The sequence below is a fragment of the Oryzias latipes genome, chromosome 6, assembly GCF_053564925.1.
Source record: "Oryzias latipes strain Hd-rR chromosome 6, Olatipes_Hd-rR_3.1".
Taxonomy (NCBI): Eukaryota; Metazoa; Chordata; class Actinopteri; order Beloniformes; family Adrianichthyidae; genus Oryzias; species Oryzias latipes.
In genome coordinates this window covers 24,042,396-24,063,319 of record NC_136242.1, presented here as the reverse complement: position 1 = coordinate 24,063,319, position 20,924 = coordinate 24,042,396, and the positions used below count along the sequence as shown (strand labels likewise).

General features: G+C 41.4%; 1 protein-coding gene across 8 annotated transcripts; it reads left to right on the top strand.

Annotated features, from left to right (window-relative positions):
- Positions 1–370: 370 nt before the first annotated feature.
- LOC101162286 (ELKS/Rab6-interacting/CAST family member 1) lies at positions 371–20,134 on the top strand. 8 transcript variants are annotated; one of them, XR_013656627.1, is made up of 22 exons: positions 371–605; positions 2,519–3,258; positions 3,362–3,550; positions 6,486–6,777; positions 8,162–8,289; positions 8,383–8,457; positions 8,534–8,689; positions 8,796–8,963; positions 9,552–9,719; positions 9,851–9,988; positions 10,071–10,211; positions 10,398–10,538; positions 10,622–10,815; positions 12,180–12,309; positions 12,409–12,540; positions 12,798–12,854; positions 14,704–14,864; positions 15,013–15,160; positions 15,872–15,967; positions 16,133–16,208; positions 16,657–16,842; positions 18,147–20,134. XR_013656627.1 is itself a non-coding variant. In XM_020703679.3 (21 exons), the coding sequence occupies exons 2-21, from the start codon at positions 2,713–2,715 to the stop codon at positions 18,279–18,281; spliced, it is 3,381 nt and encodes a 1,126-aa protein (XP_020559338.1). In that variant the 5' UTR covers positions 371–605; positions 2,519–2,712; the 3' UTR covers positions 18,282–19,864. The 8 variants fall into 8 exon arrangements, 4 of the variants coding, with proteins under 4 accessions (XP_020559338.1, XP_020559337.1, XP_020559340.1 ...); XR_013656626.1 differs by having other exon boundaries at positions 12,180–12,315; XR_013656628.1 differs by lacking the exon at positions 12,798–12,854.
- The last annotated feature ends 790 nt before the right edge of the window (positions 20,135–20,924 follow it).

Below are 20,924 nucleotides of genomic sequence, written 5' to 3'. Positions count from 1 at the left end.
GCACCGTGATTTTAAATAGTAATAATTCTACTCTTATTGTTTTATTTGATATTTTTTGATGTGTGCTACTGCATCTCGGCCAGGTTACCCTAGCAAAAGAGATGTTAATTTCAATGTTGTCGTTTTTTACCTGGTTAAATAAAAGTTAACAACAAGCTCTTTCCAACAGAATTTTTTTCGTCTGCCCCTGATTCACAGTGATTTTGGTAAAGAAATACTCAGAAATGCTATTTTAAGCTGAATTTTCTGTATACATTATCTCCATCGTAAGAAAAATGCCACAAGAACATGTTAATAACACGATTTTCATTTGAGAGTGTCTTTTAAAATGTGTTCTTCTTAATCCTAAAGAAGTCATGATAGGACTCGTGACCGGGCGTTTTGAGCGTGGCGAGTGGACTGTCGTGAACGCGCACAGGAGGCTTGACGTCACTGAAGCGCCCTGCTTCTCCTGAGCCGCTTGTACTGCTGGCAAAAGATGGAAAAATCTGATTGACATTTATCCAACATTTAACGCGAAATTGCCACTTCTGACACCCGTGTCCATCTGACAAAAGGACAGCGACCTGGAACTGATCCGAGCTCCACCAGGCAACCAGAGAAAGGTAGTTTGTTTGAAGAGGTTTTGGCCACTAGCTATTGTGTTAGCGCGAGGAAGGAAAATAGTGATTCTGCCTGAATCTATAACTGGGATGGACTAGCTTCCATATGGTACAGAAAGCTAACGGTTACGTTAACCATGTAAAAACATATATTTTTTCTTTATCTTGTATTTGTTGGACCAGCCAACGGCTAGTGGGTGAAGCTTTTTAGCGGAAAAAATACCCTAGCAAAAAAAAATCGAGAAACAGGAGTTTAGCAGAGCCAGAGGTGAAGAAAAATGGTTTGGGTGTCTCCATGGAAGACGTTACGGAGTCGCTGGGAATCGTTTCAGAGTCGCATTTTGACACGATGTACTGTAAATGCATTTAAGGAAAAATCGAATTAGCTGCTGAATTGTTCATATTTATGGGAGGGAAAATTACAAACGAGAACAGACCCCCCCCCCCCCACACACACACACACACACACACTCCCTTCCCCGGAATGCCCACCGTTCCGTGGACAATCCCCCCTTTGCCAGCTAGTAGTTTTATTGTAGCGTGTGCTTTTTGAGAAATACCTCTGGGGAGAAGACATTTAAAAACGGGAGACTGTTTAAACACGAAGGGTTACAGGGTAAATCTGCAGGTGAGGATGCCAGACTTTAGCCGGACCCCATAATGTGTTACCGTGACTTTATGCTAGCAAGGCCTCAAGATCAAATGACAGTAAGATGTAAACATTTCTTTTAAAATCCTAATATTGTTATTTATTTATTTTTAAATTAAATGACGATATTTAATGTGTGACTTTTTCCATTACTTTTCCAATTTCAAAGTTAGTATCTTATTATGATTATGACGTGCAAATTATGAATCCAATCATTTAGTGATAAATAAAAAATACTTTTACTATATACTAAAATGCACAAATGTTGTTCTTGTAGTTGAGTGTTTTCTTTGACTTAAGTGTGGCTGCATCCACTTGATTTGCAACATGTACAAATATAAACAATAAACACGTGATACTGCTTATGACTTTTTATTGTTATGTTGAGAAATGTAACTGTCCTATTTATTTTGTAGAGATAAAGGAAATTATTGATTATAAACCTAAAATAAGGTTGTGACAATTATTCAACTTAATCGATCGGCCGGTTTATTTTCCTACAATCCAACCAGATCGATCTGTTTGAGGGAAGTTACTAATGGAATCGTCCGATAACATTAAAAAATCAGTTGAAAATAAAGTAAATCAATTATATTGAAATTGGAGAAGGAATTCACCAATATTAATATAATGGTGTTTTTTTTTTTTTTTTTTACCATTACAGCGAACAACACATATGTGATGTCAACAACAACAAAAAAACATCATGCCATTATTAAAGTCCAATGTGTGGAAACACTTTGAATTTAGCAGAGACGTATGACCATACAGTGTGCTAGAATGCTCTAATAGTCTGTTTGTATTATTTCATGTGGAAAAACAACAGTGGGGGGAACTTAGGAACTTTAAGAAAATAAAATGTGAATGGATTTGCTATTTATTCTTGTTTACTTGTTTGTTTGTACAGATATCTAATTTAGACTTGATTATCTGCCAAGAAATATAAGCCATCTGTAAAACTTCCCTTGGACTGTTCAGTACCCCGGTATTTATCTCTGAGGCACACTGGTGGAGGTTTGGCTAAAGATGTCCTGAATTGATTTTAGGTCAGTCTATAGGATCATTCAACATGAACTTGTACGACTATGAATCGTATCAGCAACCACAAAATCGAATCGTTGTTAAAATAAGTCGTTACACAACTTAAAAGTGAATTGATGTTCTGCTCAAATTTACATTCGGAATGTATTCTGTGCTTTATTTTCTCTTTTCACTTAAATGTGGTGTTGATGTGTTACCATGTGGTTGTTTTTGTATTTTTTCGCAGGCCAGCGTGATTGTTTCAAGACAGGATAATTGGTCTTTAAAGTGAAGCTCCACAGATCATGAATGTTCTGCTTCCTGTGTCCAACTGAGCGATCCCCAGCCTAAATCCATCCAGCTGGAAAAAGGCAGTAGAAGTCATACACCTACAGATAGTTTTGGGTGTGCATCCGTTTTTTTTTTTTAGCTAGCTCAAAAATGTACGGAAGTGCTCGCTCTGTCGGCAGAGGGGATGCCAACCATGGGGGAGGAAGAGATGCGGGTGGTTCTAGCAGTCAGGGGTCTGGACGCTCCCCCCGCCTTCCCCGCTCTCCCAGGATGGGACATCGGCGCACCAACAGTACAGGCGGCAGTGGAGGAGGACCTGGAGGAGCAGGGGGCAAAACCCTTTCTATGGAAAACATCCAGTCCCTCAATGCTGCATATGCCACATCAGGACCAATGTATCTAAGTGAAAATGAGGTCGCCATGGCAGGTGATCATGTAGGCAGAAGTGGAGGGACAGGGACCACCATAGGGAGACAAAGGGTGACATATGCGTCCAGAGGCAGCAGCGGTGGAGTGGTAGCTGCCAGCACTCCTAATATTTCCACATCAATGCCTGCTAGCGCTGTGCTGCCAGCAGGGATGATGGCGGGTGATGCTCTAGCCTTTGGGGACCACCACATGGCCTCCACAGTCCCCCATTCTCTGAGGCAGGCAAGAGACAACACCATACTTGATCTGCAGGCCCAACTTAAAGAGGTATTTTCATGAGAGTCTGGCCAGTTTGCTTATTTCTGTGGAGATTCTAAAGATCTAGCTGATTTAATCTACAATACTCAAATGTGCTGTTTGCGTATTTCAGGTTCTTCGCGAGAATGAGTTGTTACGGCGGGACGTGGAAGTCAAGGAAAGCAAACTCAGTTCCTCCATGAATTCTATCAAGACTTTCTGGAGCCCTGAGCTGAAAAAGGAGCGAGCTCTCAGGAAAGATGAAGCTTCTAAGATCACAGTTTGGAAGGAGCAATATCGTGTGATTCAAGATGAAGCACAGGTTAGTATTTTATTTCTTTGAACCCATACAAGTCGCATTATTTCTTCCAAAAATTTCCCATCTCTTTACTCATCAATTCTTTGTTTTCTTTTTTAATAAACCCCTTTAGCTTCACGTCTCGCAGTAGAAGAACACCGTGTTCTAACCTTAATAAAAGTCTTCTCCAATCCTTTTTTCCCCCCTCTTGTAGCATAGGTTAGAAGCATTTTTTTTAACATTGTGGTAATCCTCTTATACTTAGCTATATGCTCATGCTTTGTAGATGAAATAGCTGCATTAATCTCCATAAATGTTTTAGAAATTGCCAGAAGGGGCATACATTTTGGGTAAATATAGCAGTAAAATTTTAGAAGGGATAAAAGAGCATCAATGGTATTTGTCACATGTGACATTAACAAAGTAATGAGGGTTGTAGTATAGTTTATTTAATATACAGTTTATTCTCTAATGCATGGTGTGCTGAGCTCTTTTCTGAGAAAGGAATGATCATAAATGTTGAAAAACACCAACCTGAAGGAGCCGATTCATTTACTGGATTGTTACATTTAGATGTGTGCCAAAAAGATAAAGAAATCTTTTTTTAAAGATTCAGAAATGGGACTAACATGCTGACAAAATCAGAGTAAGTTAAAAATGTTACTGCTGATCAAAGCACATCTTGCTACATAACCAAATCCTTAGCAAAAGGTCAGAAGAAAAACCCACGGCGAGGCCACATTCCAGCACTGAGAGGCTCGCCTGTGACGGTTTTAAAGAAAAAAGGTCTACTTCATCTTTCTAGCTTAGCTTTTAAGTCGTTTTTACGTTTCCTGTTGTTTGAATTTGATGTTATGGCATGGCCTTATCCCTGTTTGTTATTTTATAGCCATTTATTTATTTTATATAAAGCTCTTTGACGTGTTCTGTAGCAGGAAAAGCGCTCAATGAAAAAGTCGAATTTAGCAAAAATCTGATTTTATTATAGAAAACTTTTGTTATTACTGCAGAATTGACAAGGGTTGCCTCCCTCTGTTGTAGGGTTCAAAAAATAAAATATTCCGACAGCATATAAAGATTTCATTAAGCAGTTCGTGTGTTGAAAAGCAGCGTTATTAATCTTTCATTGTTAATTCTAATGTACAGGATTCTTTTATTGCTTTTTGTGATGCTGTTAAACTAATAGTGAGCTAAACTGAAAAGCAGTCCCTTTATTGACAGTCAGAATATGCCTCTGTGCCAGGGTGCATTATGGGAATTTAGTACACATTTAGCAATTATACCTTAAAAAATAGTTAAAGGCATTTTAAAAGGCCCAGCCTGGTAATTAGGTTACATTAATGAAGAGGAAGTCTTTGTTTAGCATTGATTCTTAACGGATCAACCTCCTGTATAATTTGCTGCCTTAACCCCTGCTGACTCACAGAAATCCTGCTCTGGACTAATTCCCAGTAATGGCTGACTGGTGCAGGGCTAATCAGGGGGTGCTTTAATTTAAAGATGTCTGCTTCCACCTCCCATGCTGGCACCACTAAAAACAGAAAGCACATACACACGCACACACACACACACACACACACAGAAGCTCTCAAAGGCATTTGGCTGATTATGGCCTCAGTTAAACTGCATGCCCTCTTTGGACGGACGCCCAACCGAATGTGCATGACTGCAATTGCATGCTTGCATGTGTATAATTTAGATTTTGGCCAGTCTCTCCTTATGGCTGCCACACGACTGTTGATCTCTGTTGTTTGACTTTGACTGCAGCTTTCCCTGCATACCGTCGCCTCTGATGTGAACTGACTGTTCTTTTTTCCTTTTTCAGTGAAGGAAAAAAACAGACTAGGAGAATAATAGTCGGTCATTAGGTGTTTATGACTCTGTTAAATTGCATTATTATTACTAGAGTTGATCCATGTACGTTTGCATCAAAAATGCTTCATTGTAGAGGTGAAGCACCTGACTTGTCATATCCCTTTAGGCAGTAAAGGGTGAGAGCATGAGATGCTGTGAGTGTGTGCTTGTCTGTGCTTGTGTCTGCTCGTGGCTGTGTTGAGGTGAGGGGGGGGGGGGATCAGCGCAGTCACAGCAGTGAGTCAGCCTTAGTCAGGGGGCGTGGAGTGCGGTGGAAGAGAGGTGGCGAGGGTGACGAGGAGAAGTGAGAGTATTATGAGGAGATGGAGCAGGAGCAGGGAAGGTAAATGAATCATGAGTCAGAAGGAGAATGGTGTCTGTTAGAAGAGACAAAAGAGAAAGGAAGGAGGGCGGGGGGGGGGGGGGGGTATGGAGGACAGAGAAATAAAGGCAGGCAGTGACTTCTCTCTTTGTTCTGTTTGAAAACGCTCACAGCTGGTAGTGACTAGAATATGACACAGGCCTGTGTTAGCGTCCCTCAGCGGCTCTGCCAAGTGTCTGTGGCGTCAGATGCCACAAACAGTGCAACACTACACCCGGATGATTGGGTTTCACTCTTCGTATTCCTTTGAGCATGAAATGTAACACGGTGGTATCAAAGCACGGCTATTACAAAATCGCTCAGGACATCCATTTTTCCATAACTGAAACAGCAAATAAAGATATTAGAGACCTACTCTGATCATCTTTGTTCCATGAGGTAGTTTAGTTATGATCATACCGTTTTTAGCCTAGATCAAAAAACTTGTGTCGTTTTCTAGGACATAGTTTCTGCAGAGCGGCACCTACAAGATTTTACCAGCAACATTTTAGCGTCTGCCCCTAAGTCACATGATTTGAATAAAGAAGTACTCAGAAATGCAACGTTAAGCTTAATTTGCATATCTGATCAGAAAAATGACACAAAAGCATGTTAAAAACAACAAAAACCCAATTTTCATCGGAGTAGGTCTTTAAAAACATCTTCAAAGAAATATGTTTTTCACTTTTAAAAGAAGTAAAAGTTGCATAGCAAAGCATAAAAATCCATTCTTTCTGTGTGCAGCATCTCCAGATGACGGTTCAGGCTCTTCAGGATGAGCTGAGGATCCAGCGGGACCTGAACCAGCTGCTGCAGCAGGATCCAGCTAGCCAGGGGAGGGACCTGGCCCTGACCTCTGAACCCACTGAGGAGAACTACCGCCGGCTGCACGGGGAGCACGAGCGACAGGCCAAAGAGCTGTTCCTGCTTCGGAAGACGCTAGAGGAAATGGAGCTGAGGATTGACACGCAAAAGCAAACCCTGGTGGCCAGAGACGAGTCCATTAAGAAACTTTTAGAGATGCTGCAGAGTAAAGGTACGCGGCGGGTAAACTGATACTCTTAGTGAAATCAGAGATTTGGGGGGGGGGTTAGAAGTTTGATCATAATTTAAACATAATCATGAGGGTATTAGTGAAATTTCTTTTTGAAAATGCACACATAAATGAACAAGAAAGTAATCAAGACTGTATTTAACCAATTTACCTTGACAAACAGTTCTTAAATAAATGCAAACAAATAGTTTGAATTAACCTAAAATCATGTAACTAAAAGAAACCCATAGGAGAAGTATGACCAAACTAGCTCTCAGGAAAAAACTTTTAGCATTTAGGTCATACTGCAGCAAATTGATGCCTTCATACAACTACAACTACTTTAACATTTTTAAGATTTAAAAAAATCAGCAACCTCCAAAACTCCAAACACTATATTTTTTTATAAATTCTTGAATTGTGGAAGGATCATTTTTCCCATGAGTTCTATCTATATTTATCACCACCACAGCAGCTTTGATATTTCGTCAGTGGTTTTTAATCCACATTCCTGGTTTGGAGATTCCAGCCGTGGCTGTGACGCTCCTCACCGCTTCTTCAGGGACTGAGTCAGAAAGCAGAGGACAAATACCTCCTTTTTATCTCAGTTCTTCCTTGCAATATTTCACTCTTACATCTTGCAGATCAACAACTTCCTGCCATGTAAATCATCAACCAAGATTTGGGTGATGATTTATCATTAATTTATTAATCCCCTTGATGGCTGCATTTATCTCCAGCTATAAAAAAAATTCAATTATTTTTCATTTTGAAGTAGATGCTAATATCAAGTAATTTAGGAGCTGGAGTGGTTTTGTACAAATTTGCATCAACAAGCATCAAAGACAGTTTTATCTTAGAAGGTACAGAATAAAAAACGTCTGTTTTTTCTTTGATTTAACTTCTATTTTCTTAAACTATCCTTGAATTGAAATAAAGTTTTGTGAATGAGAGTAACCGACTCCAATGTTTTAGTTTCCTCAGGTATCAAGAAGCTGAATTTGGTCATTTAATAACAATTTATAAAATACTATACTTTAAGTTTTTTTTTTTTTAAGATATCCTATACTAATTCTTTTGTGGATCCCTGATGATTGAAATGCTCAGTTAGTCATCATTTATGTCCTTCGATTTGCCTTAAATGCATCCAGATCACTGATTCTAAATCTGACTCATCTCCATAATCCGAGTATTTCTTTTATGTTGAATTGAAACCATGTGTTTTGTTTTAAGATGAAAATGTAAGCGTTTATGAGCCAAACAGGTCAATACGTTTTGGTCTCTGCTAGTTTTTAAAGCCAGTGGTTTATGCTGGTTTAGCTGGCTGTTTTCAGACTTCCTCGCTTCAGAAGTCTTTCTTTGTACGCTGACATGGTTACTGTTTAAGGACCGTCTGCCAAAGCATCTGAGGAGGACCAGGAGAGGACCAGGAGGCTGGCTGATGCAGAGATGCACAGGCATCATCTGGAGAGTTTGTTGGAGCAGAGGGAAAGAGAAGTTACAGCACTTAGAGAGGTTAGTCCTCAGATTTTTGTTGTTATCATTGATTTGTGGATATAAAACTAAATACTTGATTTAAATAATAATGTTCAAAATCTTATTTAACAGGAACTTCATCGTCGTTACGAGGGAACCCCAGAATCTACCAAAACAAAGGCTCTACAGACTGTTATCGATATGAAGGTGCCAATCTGACTTTGGTGCATGGATTCTCTCAGATCATAATAGGACTGCTGACGCTGTGACCCTGAACTTTCAGGATGCAAAAATCAACTCCATGGAGCGGGGTCTGCGGGACATGGAGGAGGAGCTGCTGATGCTGAAATCAAACGGACTTCTGAGCTGTGAGGAGCGGCAGGAGGAAATGAAGCAGATGGAAGTGTACCGCAGTCACACGAAGTTCATGAAGAACAAGGTCAGAAACAAGGGCGTTTGGTTTGAACTTCCTTGAAAAGTCTCACCTCCTCTCTGCTTTTAATCATGTGTGAGGTGCAGAATGTCAGGAGTCAAACGTTTTTCAGATGGAGCAGGTGAAGCAGGACCTTTCCAGGAAGGACACCGAGATGCTTGGTTTGCAAACGAAGCTGGAGACCCTGACCAATCAGTTCTCTGACAGCAAACAACATATTGAAGTTCTCAAGGAATCCCTCACTGCGAAGGAGCAGCGAGCTGCCATCCTACAAACAGAGGTAGGGCAAACCAAAGCCCCCAAAGTTTCAGTTAATTTGGTTAAAGCCCCACTCTGATCCTCTTTATCTATTTTACATGCATTTTAGCCACACAAAAGAAACAGTCATTTTCAAAGACATGCAGGCTCTCCCGCTAGCTTACAGCCTCTAAAAGCACCAACCTGGCATTAGCGGTGCAACAAAAATGGCGAGCAATATTGGAGCCATCCGGCCGTACAGTTTTGAGCCAGATTCCAGCTCAGATGAGGAAAAGAAAGATGTTATTGGATGTATTTGTCTGAAAGTGGATTTGTCTGAATAGAGCGCAGAAGGAAGCTTGTGGCCTGCTGTAGTAGTTTCTATGTCACAGCTATGAGCTTTTTCCAGTAACATCTTTTTTGTCTGTTGTCCGATTCACAGCCATTTGAAAATTTGAGTTATGAAATTGAGTTTTAAGCTAAATTTTCTTTTATAAATGTCCCTCCATCATGAGAAAAATGCCACAAGAACATGTTAAAAACGCTCAAAACACAGTTCTCATCGGATTGGGTCTTGTAATGATTTTCTACTAAATGCAGTGGATGGTGTCCACTTCTCTGGCCTGTTCAGGTTGATGCTTTACGTCTGCGCTTGGAGGAGAAGGAGGCAACTCTAAACAAAAAGAGCAAGCAGATCCAAGAAATGTCAGAGGAGAAGGGAACCCTCAACGGAGAAATCCACGACCTGAAGGACATGTTGGAGGTTAAGGAGCGCAAGATTAATGTCCTACAGAAAAAGGTGACATTTCCAAAGAACTGTGTGATCATTTTGATGGAACGTTTGGTAAATGGGGTTAACTTATTGTTTCACAGTCAGTTCTGTGGGTTGTGCCCGTGTTTCAACAATCTCCATTTGCTCTTGGTTGCCAGATTGAGAACCTGCAGGAGCAACTTAGAGACAAAGAGAAGCAGATGAGCAGCCTGAAGGAAAGAGTGAAGTCTTTGCAGGCGGACACTTCCAATACCGACACTGCTCTCACAACCCTGGAGGAGTCGCTTTCAGAAAAAGTACCTTTACATCTGAATGACTCCAATAACGGTTTGTCAGTTACCAGAAAATCCTTTGGAACGACTTCCTGCATCTTTCTAGGAGCGCATCATAGAGCGTCTGAAGGAGCAGCGAGACCGAGACGACCGGGAGAAGACGGAGGAACTTGAATGCACCAAAAAGGAACTGAAGGAGTTGAAGGAGAAGTTAAGTTTGCTGCAGGGAGACCTGTCAGACCGAGAGGTGAGAAACAAACTGTTCTGTGAAATAAAGAAAACAGAACACATTAGAATAATTATATATTAGAAGAATTCCTGAGTTATGTGTGAATCTGTTAGTCTGACCTTTTGGATCTACAAAACAGAAAATGGTTTGACAATATTTCAATATTAAACACCATAACCTTTATTTTTGGGGGGCTGTTTGCAGACGTCTCTACTGGACCTGAAGGAACATGCATCTTCCCTGGCCTCCTCAGGACTTAAGAAAGACTCAAAACTGAAAAGTATGGAGATCAATTTGGAGCAGAAAAGGGAGGAGTGTCTAAAACTGGAGAACCAGCTAAAGAGAGTAAGATGATTTGCTTCAAAAATAACACCCATGAAAGGGTTTTCCACCTGTTGATAAACATTTTTTTTGATCGAAATCTTAAGGCTCAGAATGCGACGCTGGAAGCACAAGCCAACACGGAGCTGGCCGAGCGCATCAAGAATCTGGAGCGAGAAGTGAATCGCTACAAAGAAGATTCTGTGAAGGCTCAGGCAGAGGTGGACCGCCTGCTGGAAATCCTGCGAGAAATGGAGAACGAGAAGAACGATAAAGACAAGAAGATCAGTGAACTGGAGAGGTGGGTTCAAACTCAGACACTTTCTCTCATCATTTGGAGTGCGGGTGGAGCATGATCAGAAATAACCAGAGCGGCTTACTCACAGTTTTGTTTTAGTGGTTATTTAGCCATTTGAGGATGTATTCTATCATCAGTTATTCACTTACTAAATCCACCGATATTTTTGTGCTTCTAAAATCTTACCAGGGCAGCAAATAGTTAAGATATACATCTTTTAATAAAACAAGGAAGCCTCAAATGATTGGTTATTAGTTTGTTAGTTGATGGAGAAGGTTAATAAATCCACTTTTTCATTGATCAGCTTTATACTGAGCGTGCTGGTGGCTTGGTTAAATGAAGTTGGAGCTCCAGAAACAAGTAAACTCAACACTACGATTATTTATTATGAAGTCCAAAGAAAACCCCATTTTCGGTTAAACGGATTTGAAAATAGCACTGTTTTTTTTCCTGCCAAAGGTAAATGAAGAACAGGAAACAATTTTTGTATTTTATGCTTCTATTCTGTTTTATGTCTGATTGTTTTTTTTTATTCTACCACATGCACGGGTTATTTGTTAGGAGTCTTTTGACAGTTGACATGAAAAATGTGTTCAGGAGCTTCCCTAGTTTTGCTGCTGTAAAGATGGTGGTGGTTTCATTGTTTAAGCTGCTTCCACTACGTTTTACACAAATGTTGCTCAATCTGCATTCTAATTTCATTATATGATATAATCTGACGTGAGTAAACTCTGGATGTATATTGATGTACCTACTTTAATCACCAGTTTCACATAAAGGAAAACATTTCTCAGACGCTGCGTTTCACTAACTGACGCATTTGGAACATTCATGGAGAAATGACAAATGTCTGAATGCCAGCGCTCTAATGGAGCGACGCAGTCATTAATCTGAACCTTATCTTGTCTGAAAAGGCTTTATGAACCGAGGAGTCCGACCCTCCTCCTCCTCTTCACATTAATCTCCTTTTCTCTTTGCTGCTTTCCTGTCTTTTTCTCTGGAAATTTCTCATCCCTCCAGTTTGGCTTCCAGGTTAGTGTTCATCTTTTTTCCCACATGATCCTTTGATTATCCTTAAAAAATTCCTTTTCACCTTCATCGGTTTCCACACAGTCTGTTTTCTACAACATTCGAACACATTCCATACAAGAGACAAGACACAAAGGAGATTGATTGACAAAATCTAAGGCAGATCAGGATGCAGAAAACAATGGGCTAAAAACATATAGATTTAAAAAGCTTGCAAAATGGCACAGAATAAAAATCGCAAAACAGTAAGACCATGAAAGATGAACGGCGATATAGTGAGGCAACGCTGTAATAAATAGTAGCAGACCCTAAAAGGGTTATTTGTGGTGGTTCTACAGGCAGATGAAGGACCAGACGAAAAAGGTGGCATCGCTGAAGCACAAGGAACAGGTGGAGAAGAGCAAGAACGCTCGTCTGATGGACGAGGCCAGGAAGAGGGAGGACAACATGTCCGAATCCTCCCTGCAGGTAAAGGTGAGGCTTATGAGGCCGCATGCTGGTATCCTCAGAAGGAAATGTTGGGTCAAAATACAGATAAAGGAAGCACATGTTTGTGTTTTCATGAAGGACACTCTGCGTCAGAAGACGGAGCGCATTGAGGAGCTGGAGGAAGCGCTGAGGGAGAGCGTTCAAATAACTGCTGAGAGAGAAATGGTGCTGGCACAGGAGGAGGCTGCCCGCTCGCTGCAGGAGAAACAGGTGGACCGCACTCGCACACAGCACACATCTGCGTTAACGATTAACCGGCCCAAAGCTACAGTGCATCTGTTTCTTAACATCTCTGCATATGGATTAAAAAATCGACACTCCTTTGTGAATCACATTTAACTGCCATAGTGGTGTCGCTCATTCTCTCTTTTCCTGCCTCTTCTCTGGCCTCTTCTTCCTCTCTCAGTTCTTTTACCTTTGCTTGTCATTTTCTCTTGTTTTCTTTCTGCTACACAACCGCCTGTCAGAAGCACTCACTCAAACCAATGCATGAGTCCAACCTCGCCCACTTTAAGTGGTCTAAGGTATGAGCCCAATGTATGTGACGTCCATGAGTGAGCAGCGACACTTAGAGAGGGTGGACACAATGTGAGCAACACGTCTTCTAGCCATGTGGTCTGATGCAGCAGCAACCCCCCTTCTTTCTCCTACAACGCTACATTTGGACACATTTGCTCTGCATGTGGACACTTTGACGCTGCGGTTGCTCAGACTGCATGTTTTTGTGAAGTGTTTGCGTTGTCTCTATTGACTGGATATGAGAACTGGACCGATTAGACGTAACATCACCCATAGAAAATGGCTTCCAATCACATGAACTCCATTCAACCACCATTTTTCCGAGTTAGGAACGCCACCATGTTGGAACCAGAAATCGTCAGTAGTGATCAGTCCGAGTCGGTCTGAGGCTATGTGCACACCGCCCTCGGCAACACACGCTCAAGTGACCACTTTAGATAAAAAGTCCATGGAAAAACACGGAAACACTCGTTTCAGGCTTCTGTAATCAAGACTTTACCGTTCATGTCACTATGCAAGTTTCTTCAACTGTTTGCATACAAAACGCACGGCCATTTGAACGCGGGTTCAGAGTTAAACCAGGTGGAACCTCGACCAATCAGGGATTTGTTGGATAGTGCCCTTTTTAATTCACAGAAGTGCTAATTGCCTGATCGTTGATCATGAAGGAGAAATTAATAACTGCGGTTTGTGCCCAATGGGAATTGTATGAACTCTAAGTCTTTCACACATCGTACTAGAGCTGTGGAAAAAAAAAAAAACCTGGAGCAAGATTTGCACTTGACATTTGACATCACGCCTCTTCCAACTGTAGAGAAATAAGCCCCTCCCTGTGGGCTTAATGTGAATTTAAGAATGCAGGTTCAGCATGTTCAAGTACATGCGTCACACGCCCGGTGGGAACATAGCAGGAGTCAAAATCTCTATGGCAACCACTCTAGCCAATTAGAAGTGAGATTTTTGAAAGGCATCACCCCTACTGGCTCAAGAAAATCAGTCAATCAAATATTTTGAACATTCGACGTAAGACCACATACTTTTATTATCCAATTAGCCGCTTATATAACTTGCACTACAAAAAAAGAGGATTAGCAAGAATTATTCTAAAAATAGAATGAATGAGTAATAACTGTTTTTTTCTCTATAGAAGTCTGTGGGGTTTTGGTTTCTTGGAGCCATGGGGTACTTCCTGTGTGGAGCGTAAAGGGGGAGGAGTCACTCAGTCCAGTTCCCATATACAGTGAATGGTTGTCTCCAGCCCACTCTGGGATTTTTTTTACCTGCTGTTTCTTTCCTTACCTTTACCTTTTTTTCTGTTGTGGTTAAAACACACACTGATGTGAAGCAAAAGCTTGTGAATTCTCAGTCGCCGCCGTGACGCAAAAATACATGACTACAGAAAACAGACATTTGGCAGCAGGACTATACAGATATCAATGAAAATTCAAGATCTGAGCTCCCTCTGGCTGGGATATCATTAATATATAACAGGGAGTGTTTAGCAGTCAATGCAGAATGGCTGTATCTTATTGACATTAGATGACACTGTATCATTACATTTTTTTTTATTGACGCACGTTTAGTTACTTCAAATGGTTTCCTGGTTTATCTGGTTGAAAAAATAGCAGGTAAAATAAATCTATTTACAAAGTGTGGCCTTATCTATTTTATACAGAACCTCTTGTTCTTCCCAGATGTTCCCACAAACTCTGCTACCCTTCCCTCGTCAGTAGTTCCCCACACTTCCAAGTTATTCCAAATGTCACATCTTCAAAGAAGCATGACGGTGGTGGATCTTCAGTCAGGCACCTTTTTCTGCTCACCACTGACTGCTTAGTGTGTCTGTGTTCCCAGATGGAGGAGTTGCTGGGCGCCATGGAGAAGGTGAAACAGGAGCTGGAGTCGATGAGGGCCAAGCTGGGCTCCACCCAACAGTCTCTGTGTGAGAAGGAGGCACATCTCACAACCCTGCGAGCCGAGCGCAGGAAACATCTGGAGGAGGTGCTGGAGATGAAGTAAGACGCACACTGGCTCACTGCAGGGTGGCGCAGAGTCTGGATTATCGATCGCTGCCTTAATCTTGTAAAATGTCGTCCTGTTTTTGGCGTGCTGCTCATCATTGAGTTTTTGTAAACGCCACACTGCTTCATCTCCACCCAACAGGCAGGAGGCGTTGTTAGCTGCTATCAGTGAGAAGGATGCCAACATCGCATTGCTGGAGTTATCATCCTCTAAGAAGAAGAAAACCCAGGATGAGGTGGCCATGCTGAAGCGGGAGAAGGACCGACTGGTGCAGCAGCTCAAGCAGCAGGTCAGAAGAAAGTATTATAAACTATATTAAAGACTTTTCCACAGCTTCATTCATTACTGTTCACATGTAGATGATGGTGTATAATATAAAGGTGGCAATGGTAAGTTATGCTGTCAGTTCTTCCTCATCAAATCATAGATGTGGGCTTTGAAGAAAAGCTTCAGCATGAGGAATTTTATACAAATGGATTAAATATAAATCTGGGAATGACTAGAGTTGATTGATTCTGGTATGATCCAAGCATACAATTACAGACGCAGAACCCCATTCTTCGTAAATAAATTAAGAAAATTGGATTTAAAATTGACATATAGTAAGAAAACTTGTCTTAAAATTGCAAAATATATATATTTCTATATTCAAATAGTTGTGAATCGGGAGCAGATGAAAAAATGGGGCTTCTTATGACGTAGAAAATACCCTCGGTAGGCCACAAGCTTCTTGCACATCTCTGCTTCGCAAAAGGGTGGGGAAGGGCGGTGGGGTCCCTTCACGACACAAGTTTTTTGATTTGGGCTAAAAACAGGACAGTCATCATTAAAAGACCTCTGGGGATGCTTTTACAGTAGATCAAAAGGTGATTGGAGTGGGATATATTTTTAAATCCTAGAGACACAATTTTCTGATTTATTTTGGTAAATTGTGCTTTTGATTATTTATTTCTCATTCATTTGTGTGTAAAACTAGGATTGTTCTGTTTTCGAATTACAGACTCAGAACAGGATGAAGCTCATGGCAGACAACTATGAGGACGATCACCTAAAGACTGCAGCTGACCACACAAACCACAAACCTTCTCCAGACCAGGTAGATCACCTGACTGCTATAAAAGGGCCTCTAAACGATCACAAAGGCCCGTTCTGACATCTGCCATTGATCTGAAACCAGCTATTTAAAGGACACAGCAGGATTTTCATCTGTATTAACTAACTAAAAATCCTTTTCCAATGCTGCGGCTGGCTTACCTAATAGGATGATGAGGAGGGTATTTGGGCATAGCTGGTCTTTTGCCCTCCTCCTCTCTCTCACATCTGTTTTGTTCCGAAGGGTGAGCTTTGTATGAAAAGTCAAACCTGTCACATCCGTCACTGGCATGTTTACCTCACGTGTTTGTGGTTCCGCTTCATCTTTCTTCTCAAATCTGGGACAACCATGGTCATCGTGGCTTGGTTTACACGCCTCATCCTGTGGTTTGGCCTTGTGTTGTGTTGACTGGGAGAGGTGGGGGTCGCTGTTTAAATGTTTGCATGTGTAAACCCTCTGGGCTTTGCATGTCAGTGCACTGACGCTGAGCTGAGGAACGGTCGTTGAATGATCAGGAATTTTGGTTCGGCTGCACAAATCAGTGTTGATTTTCCCGTCACATCTGGCTCTATTGTGTCCTGGTGGTGGGTTGATAAGCTTGCATGCGGATAATGAAAGTCTTTTTCTGAGCTGAAGTATTTTCTTATCTTTTTCTCGATGTGTTCTTCCTCTTTTGCTTCCCACCCCTGTAGATGATTCCCCCTCTTTTAGCCTTATGCCAGAACCGCAGTAAGCTCAAACTCTACATTGCACACTTGACCGACCTCTGCCACGACCGAGATCCCAGCATCCTCAGCCAGCTGACCCCGCCCCCTCACTATCACCACGGCGACCCGGCAGGTTGGGAGGAGGAGCTTCAGAAGATGAGCCTCGAACAGGTGAGCAGGGACGCTCAGAAGCTGAATCCTTTTAAAGCCGTGTAGCATCGCTGTTTTAAAGACCCACTCCAATGGAAACTGTGTTTCAGATGATGGAGGACAAATATTTGAAAAAATTAAGCTTAAAACTGCATTTCTGAGTATTTCTTTATTCAAATCATTGTAAATCAGGAGCAGATGGACAAAAATGACATTTGACGTTTTGAAAATATTGTATTTGTTACCAAAGCTCCCCATTCCGATGCATCCACTTATAAATAGATCCGTGTGTGTCTTTATTTTCCTCATCTGGCTCAAAGCTATACATCTGAATAGCTCCAATATTCATTCATCTTCTAATCCGTTTATTCCCTTTCGGGGTCACGGGGCTCCAGGAGCCTATCCTGGCCACATGCGGGCGAAGGCAGGGGACACCCTGGAAAGGTCGCCTGTTTTTTTGCAGGGCCACAATCACACACTCATGCACACTCACACCTAGGGACAATTTAGAGTGACCTATTAACCTATGAAGCATGTTTTTGGATGGTGGGAGGAAGCCGTAGACCCCGGAGAAAACCCACGCATGCACGGGGAGAACATGCAAACTCCACACAGAAAGGTCCCCCATTGATGTTCTGGTTCATGTCCCCCAGCCAGGACTTGAACCAGGGGCCTTCTTGCTGTGAGGAAAGAGCGCTAACCATTGCGCCACCGTGCAGCCCAGCTCCAATGTTGCTGGCTGTTTTTGTTACACTGGTAATGTTAGATTGGGGTTGCGAGGGGCTGTAAGCTAGCGAAAGAACATGTAAACAGATTAGTTATGGGTGACAGGAATGGAAGGGGGGGGTTGCCCTGTGTAAGCGGTCCCGCCCACAACTTAGAGGTGAATTTCTAATGAAGTCCTGCCGCTCTGCAGAAACTCTGTCCTAGAAAACAGCAGGTTTTTTTGTTTTGTCTTGTTTTTTGCCAGAAAACAGCATAATCATCATTAAAAGACCACTTAGAATGCTTTGGCAAAACAGATCAAAGGATGATGGGAGCCAGTCTGACCTGGCTGTCTCCGAATTCCCACCCTGACCCCCAACTACTAAAAGAACATTTAGTGTAGGATGATGTAGTGCCCTGGATTTTAAAAACAATTCGGACACCATGCTCGCTTCTTTTTTCTTTTTTTTAAACGGCAAATATGACGTCATCGATTTTACAAAGTTCAAATCTTATTGAAATCTGCATTTTGTGATGATCATTTTTGAATCCAATGTCTTCTGAAGATAAAAACGTTGATAGTTTATTTAAAAAAAAAAAAAAAACGTTTTTTCTTCCAGCTGAAGCAGGAGCTGGAGGTGTGTGAGAAAGAGAGCGGAGAGCTGCAGGAATTTGCCAACGCCGTTCTCCAGCAGATCGCAGACTGCTGCCCCGACATCCTGGAGCAGGTGGTCAAAGCCCTGGAGGAATCCTGATGACCGCAGGAGTTTCTTCCCTTCCCCAAAACAATGACTGACACACCGGGGGGTTATTCTTCGTCCCACTGGACTTTGAAGCCGGAAGTGCTTTTTTTGCCTCGTTGTTGCTCTGAGGAGAGACGGTACAACCAAATTAACATCCCATTGAAGAAACATTGGATTTCAAGCACAAACCTGAACGCATCACGTCAGGCAGATGACTAAAATTGCTGCGAACAAAACAAATGGGATTTTCCTCTCTAGCTTAAAAAAAGTCAATGTCAGATGTCAGTTTCTAAATTTGGTCGAGACGTTTACAGGTTAGAGGATAAACCCTCCCTCTGGAGGTCTTGGGGTGTACCACCAAACCTCCTCTTTCCTCTGGAGAGCCTCACTCAGAGCAAGAATCGCCTGCTCGCGCACTTTCACCTGTCTCCACTGCTCCCATTCATCCCTCAAAACTAAAAAGAGGTACAGGAAAGCACTTTCAGTCAGGAAGGTGGTGCAGGGTGGAGTGGTTTTTAAGCACCACCGTTGAACCAAATGAGCACAAACGTCGGTACGCTGCTGCGTGGTCAGTGGCTGGATCATTGGCATTAGAGGGGGGGTCAAGGCGTGTCTTTTTAATCAAAGATCCGATTTTAGTTATCATGTTCTCCGTGAGAGAGGGGATGGAAAAAAAAAAACAACCCTACTTGTTTGTGGTTATGTGTTCATCTCTGGATGGTTTTGCACACGGCACCCACTTGTTTATGAGGTATGCAATGTTTCTTTTGAGAACGTTCTCGTGGCCTTGGAGCATGCACAAAGACCAGAACTGGACCTAAAGCAGGGATCTTTATTCCTCTGTAACAATGGTGCTAAGGCATGAAGTAAAAGGTTTTCAAATAACACTTATTCAGTTTCAGATAAAGTTTCTATAGGTGTCACTTAAACCTCACCTCTTTAATTTACCAAAAAAAAAAAAAAAACGTTTCCTCCTTTTTTTCTAATTTACTTTTTTTTTATCTTTAGGGATGAGGTTTAATTAAGTGCATCTACTTTTACGGAAACACTTTTCAATAGAGTTCAACATTTGAAATCAGTTTGTAAATAAAGTGATATTTAACACGTACCGTCACTGAATAAAGTCAAGTGAAAGGTGTTGTGCATTCTCTACAGAAATACTTATTAAAAGATAAAAGCAGTGCAGTTGTCAGGGTGTGTGTGTGTGTGTGTGTGTGTGACAGTGCTGCAGAAAGTCATGTTCTTTATATGGAAGAAATAAATACTGCTTATTGTATGGATATGCATTGAATGTTTGTACAGATTCTCCAAGTTTGTTGCTCTAAAAAAAAAAAAAAAAGCAGGAACTGAGGAGCGTCCAATGTCAAAAGAATTCCATTCCGAATGTTTTTAAAACAAAGACTGTGGGATAGGAAAGCACTTTCCTTGCATTTATTTTAAAATACTTTTTTCATAAACATATATTCCCTGAAAGGTGACATCTTAGAACTCCTGGATCCTTCATTTTCTTTTGTGGATGATTTAATCTTGCTGAGATTAAGGAATAAAAAAGCACACAATCAGCAAAAATAAAGTAAAAAGGTGTCAGATTAAGGTGGATTTTCTGCTAAACTGCAGGTTTCAGAGTGTCTCCCCCCTCTGTGGCCTGTGCCTTAAGGCCGTCTCTGCTTTACCTCAGCTCTTTCCTGCGCGGGTCACAGAGCTGCTGCGTGAGAGGCTTCAGTCTACTTCTGTGTGTGTTTGCGTAAGACTCGTACTGCCTTGTGTCTGTTACTAAATCAAACTGTAAAAAAAAAAAGTGAAACAGACGTGTGACTTCTTCAGATTTTGTATGTATGTAAATAAAGAAATTATAAGCCTGTGGATTTATGTCTTGTGGGATTTTATTAGTCCAGAACAGTTTGAGTTTAGGTTTTTTTTTCTTTTCTAGTCAACCATCTTGAACATCAAATTTACATATGCTGAGAGCTGTAATCTAGGGGGGTGGGCAGACTACAGCCCGGGGGCTATATGTGGCCCGTTAAACTGTTCATTCTGGCGTCTCCCCAGAGATGGTGCATTGCCAATACATTGACCTTTGTTTAGGCGGAGAAATCCCCATTGATGTTGCATTTTGTTGTTTTTCTCTGTTGAACAGTCATTTTTCAGATTATTCCAACACCACACGAACGCAGCATTTTTCCCCTGAGGGACATTTAACGCATTGCTGCAACTGACACTAAAATGAGAACAAAAGTCACAGTTTTGAAATCAAAACTCCAAAAATGTTCTGTTCTTAATCCAGATTAAAGCCTGTTTGTGTCCAGATTCTGTTATTTCTATCTCTAATGAGGTGGATTACCAAAACACGCCACATCAGATCCTGGGTCCAGGCCTTTTGTGACATTTTAGAACGCTTTGTGACCCACAAGTCAAAACGTTTGCCCACCCCTGATCTAATCCAAAAACGTGTTTCTAAAAATTTCTATGGAAGCAGAAAACCTTTTTACTTTATGCAGAATTTTTCTAAACCCTGTTCATTTGTGAAACACGTTCACGGTACCAAAGCTACATTTATAACCAGGCAACAGTGACATTTTACTTTTTTCCCTGTCAATTTTCATCATTTTTAAAGGAACAAAATACTTTTAAGTTGAGCTTTAGTTAATATATGGG

Excerpts from the sequence above, each read along its gene's own strand:
- LOC101162286 (XM_020703678.3), top strand. The coding sequence starts at position 2,713 with ATGTACGGAAGTGCTCGCTCTGTCGGCAGAGGGGATGCCAACCATGGG. Across the intron at positions 3,551-6,485 it reads TGATTCAAGATGAAGCACAG|CATCTCCAGATGACGGTTCA; the intron begins GTTAGTATTTTA and ends TTCTGTGTGCAG. Across the intron at positions 8,290-8,382 it reads AAGTTACAGCACTTAGAGAG|GAACTTCATCGTCGTTACGA; the intron begins GTTAGTCCTCAG and ends CTTATTTAACAG.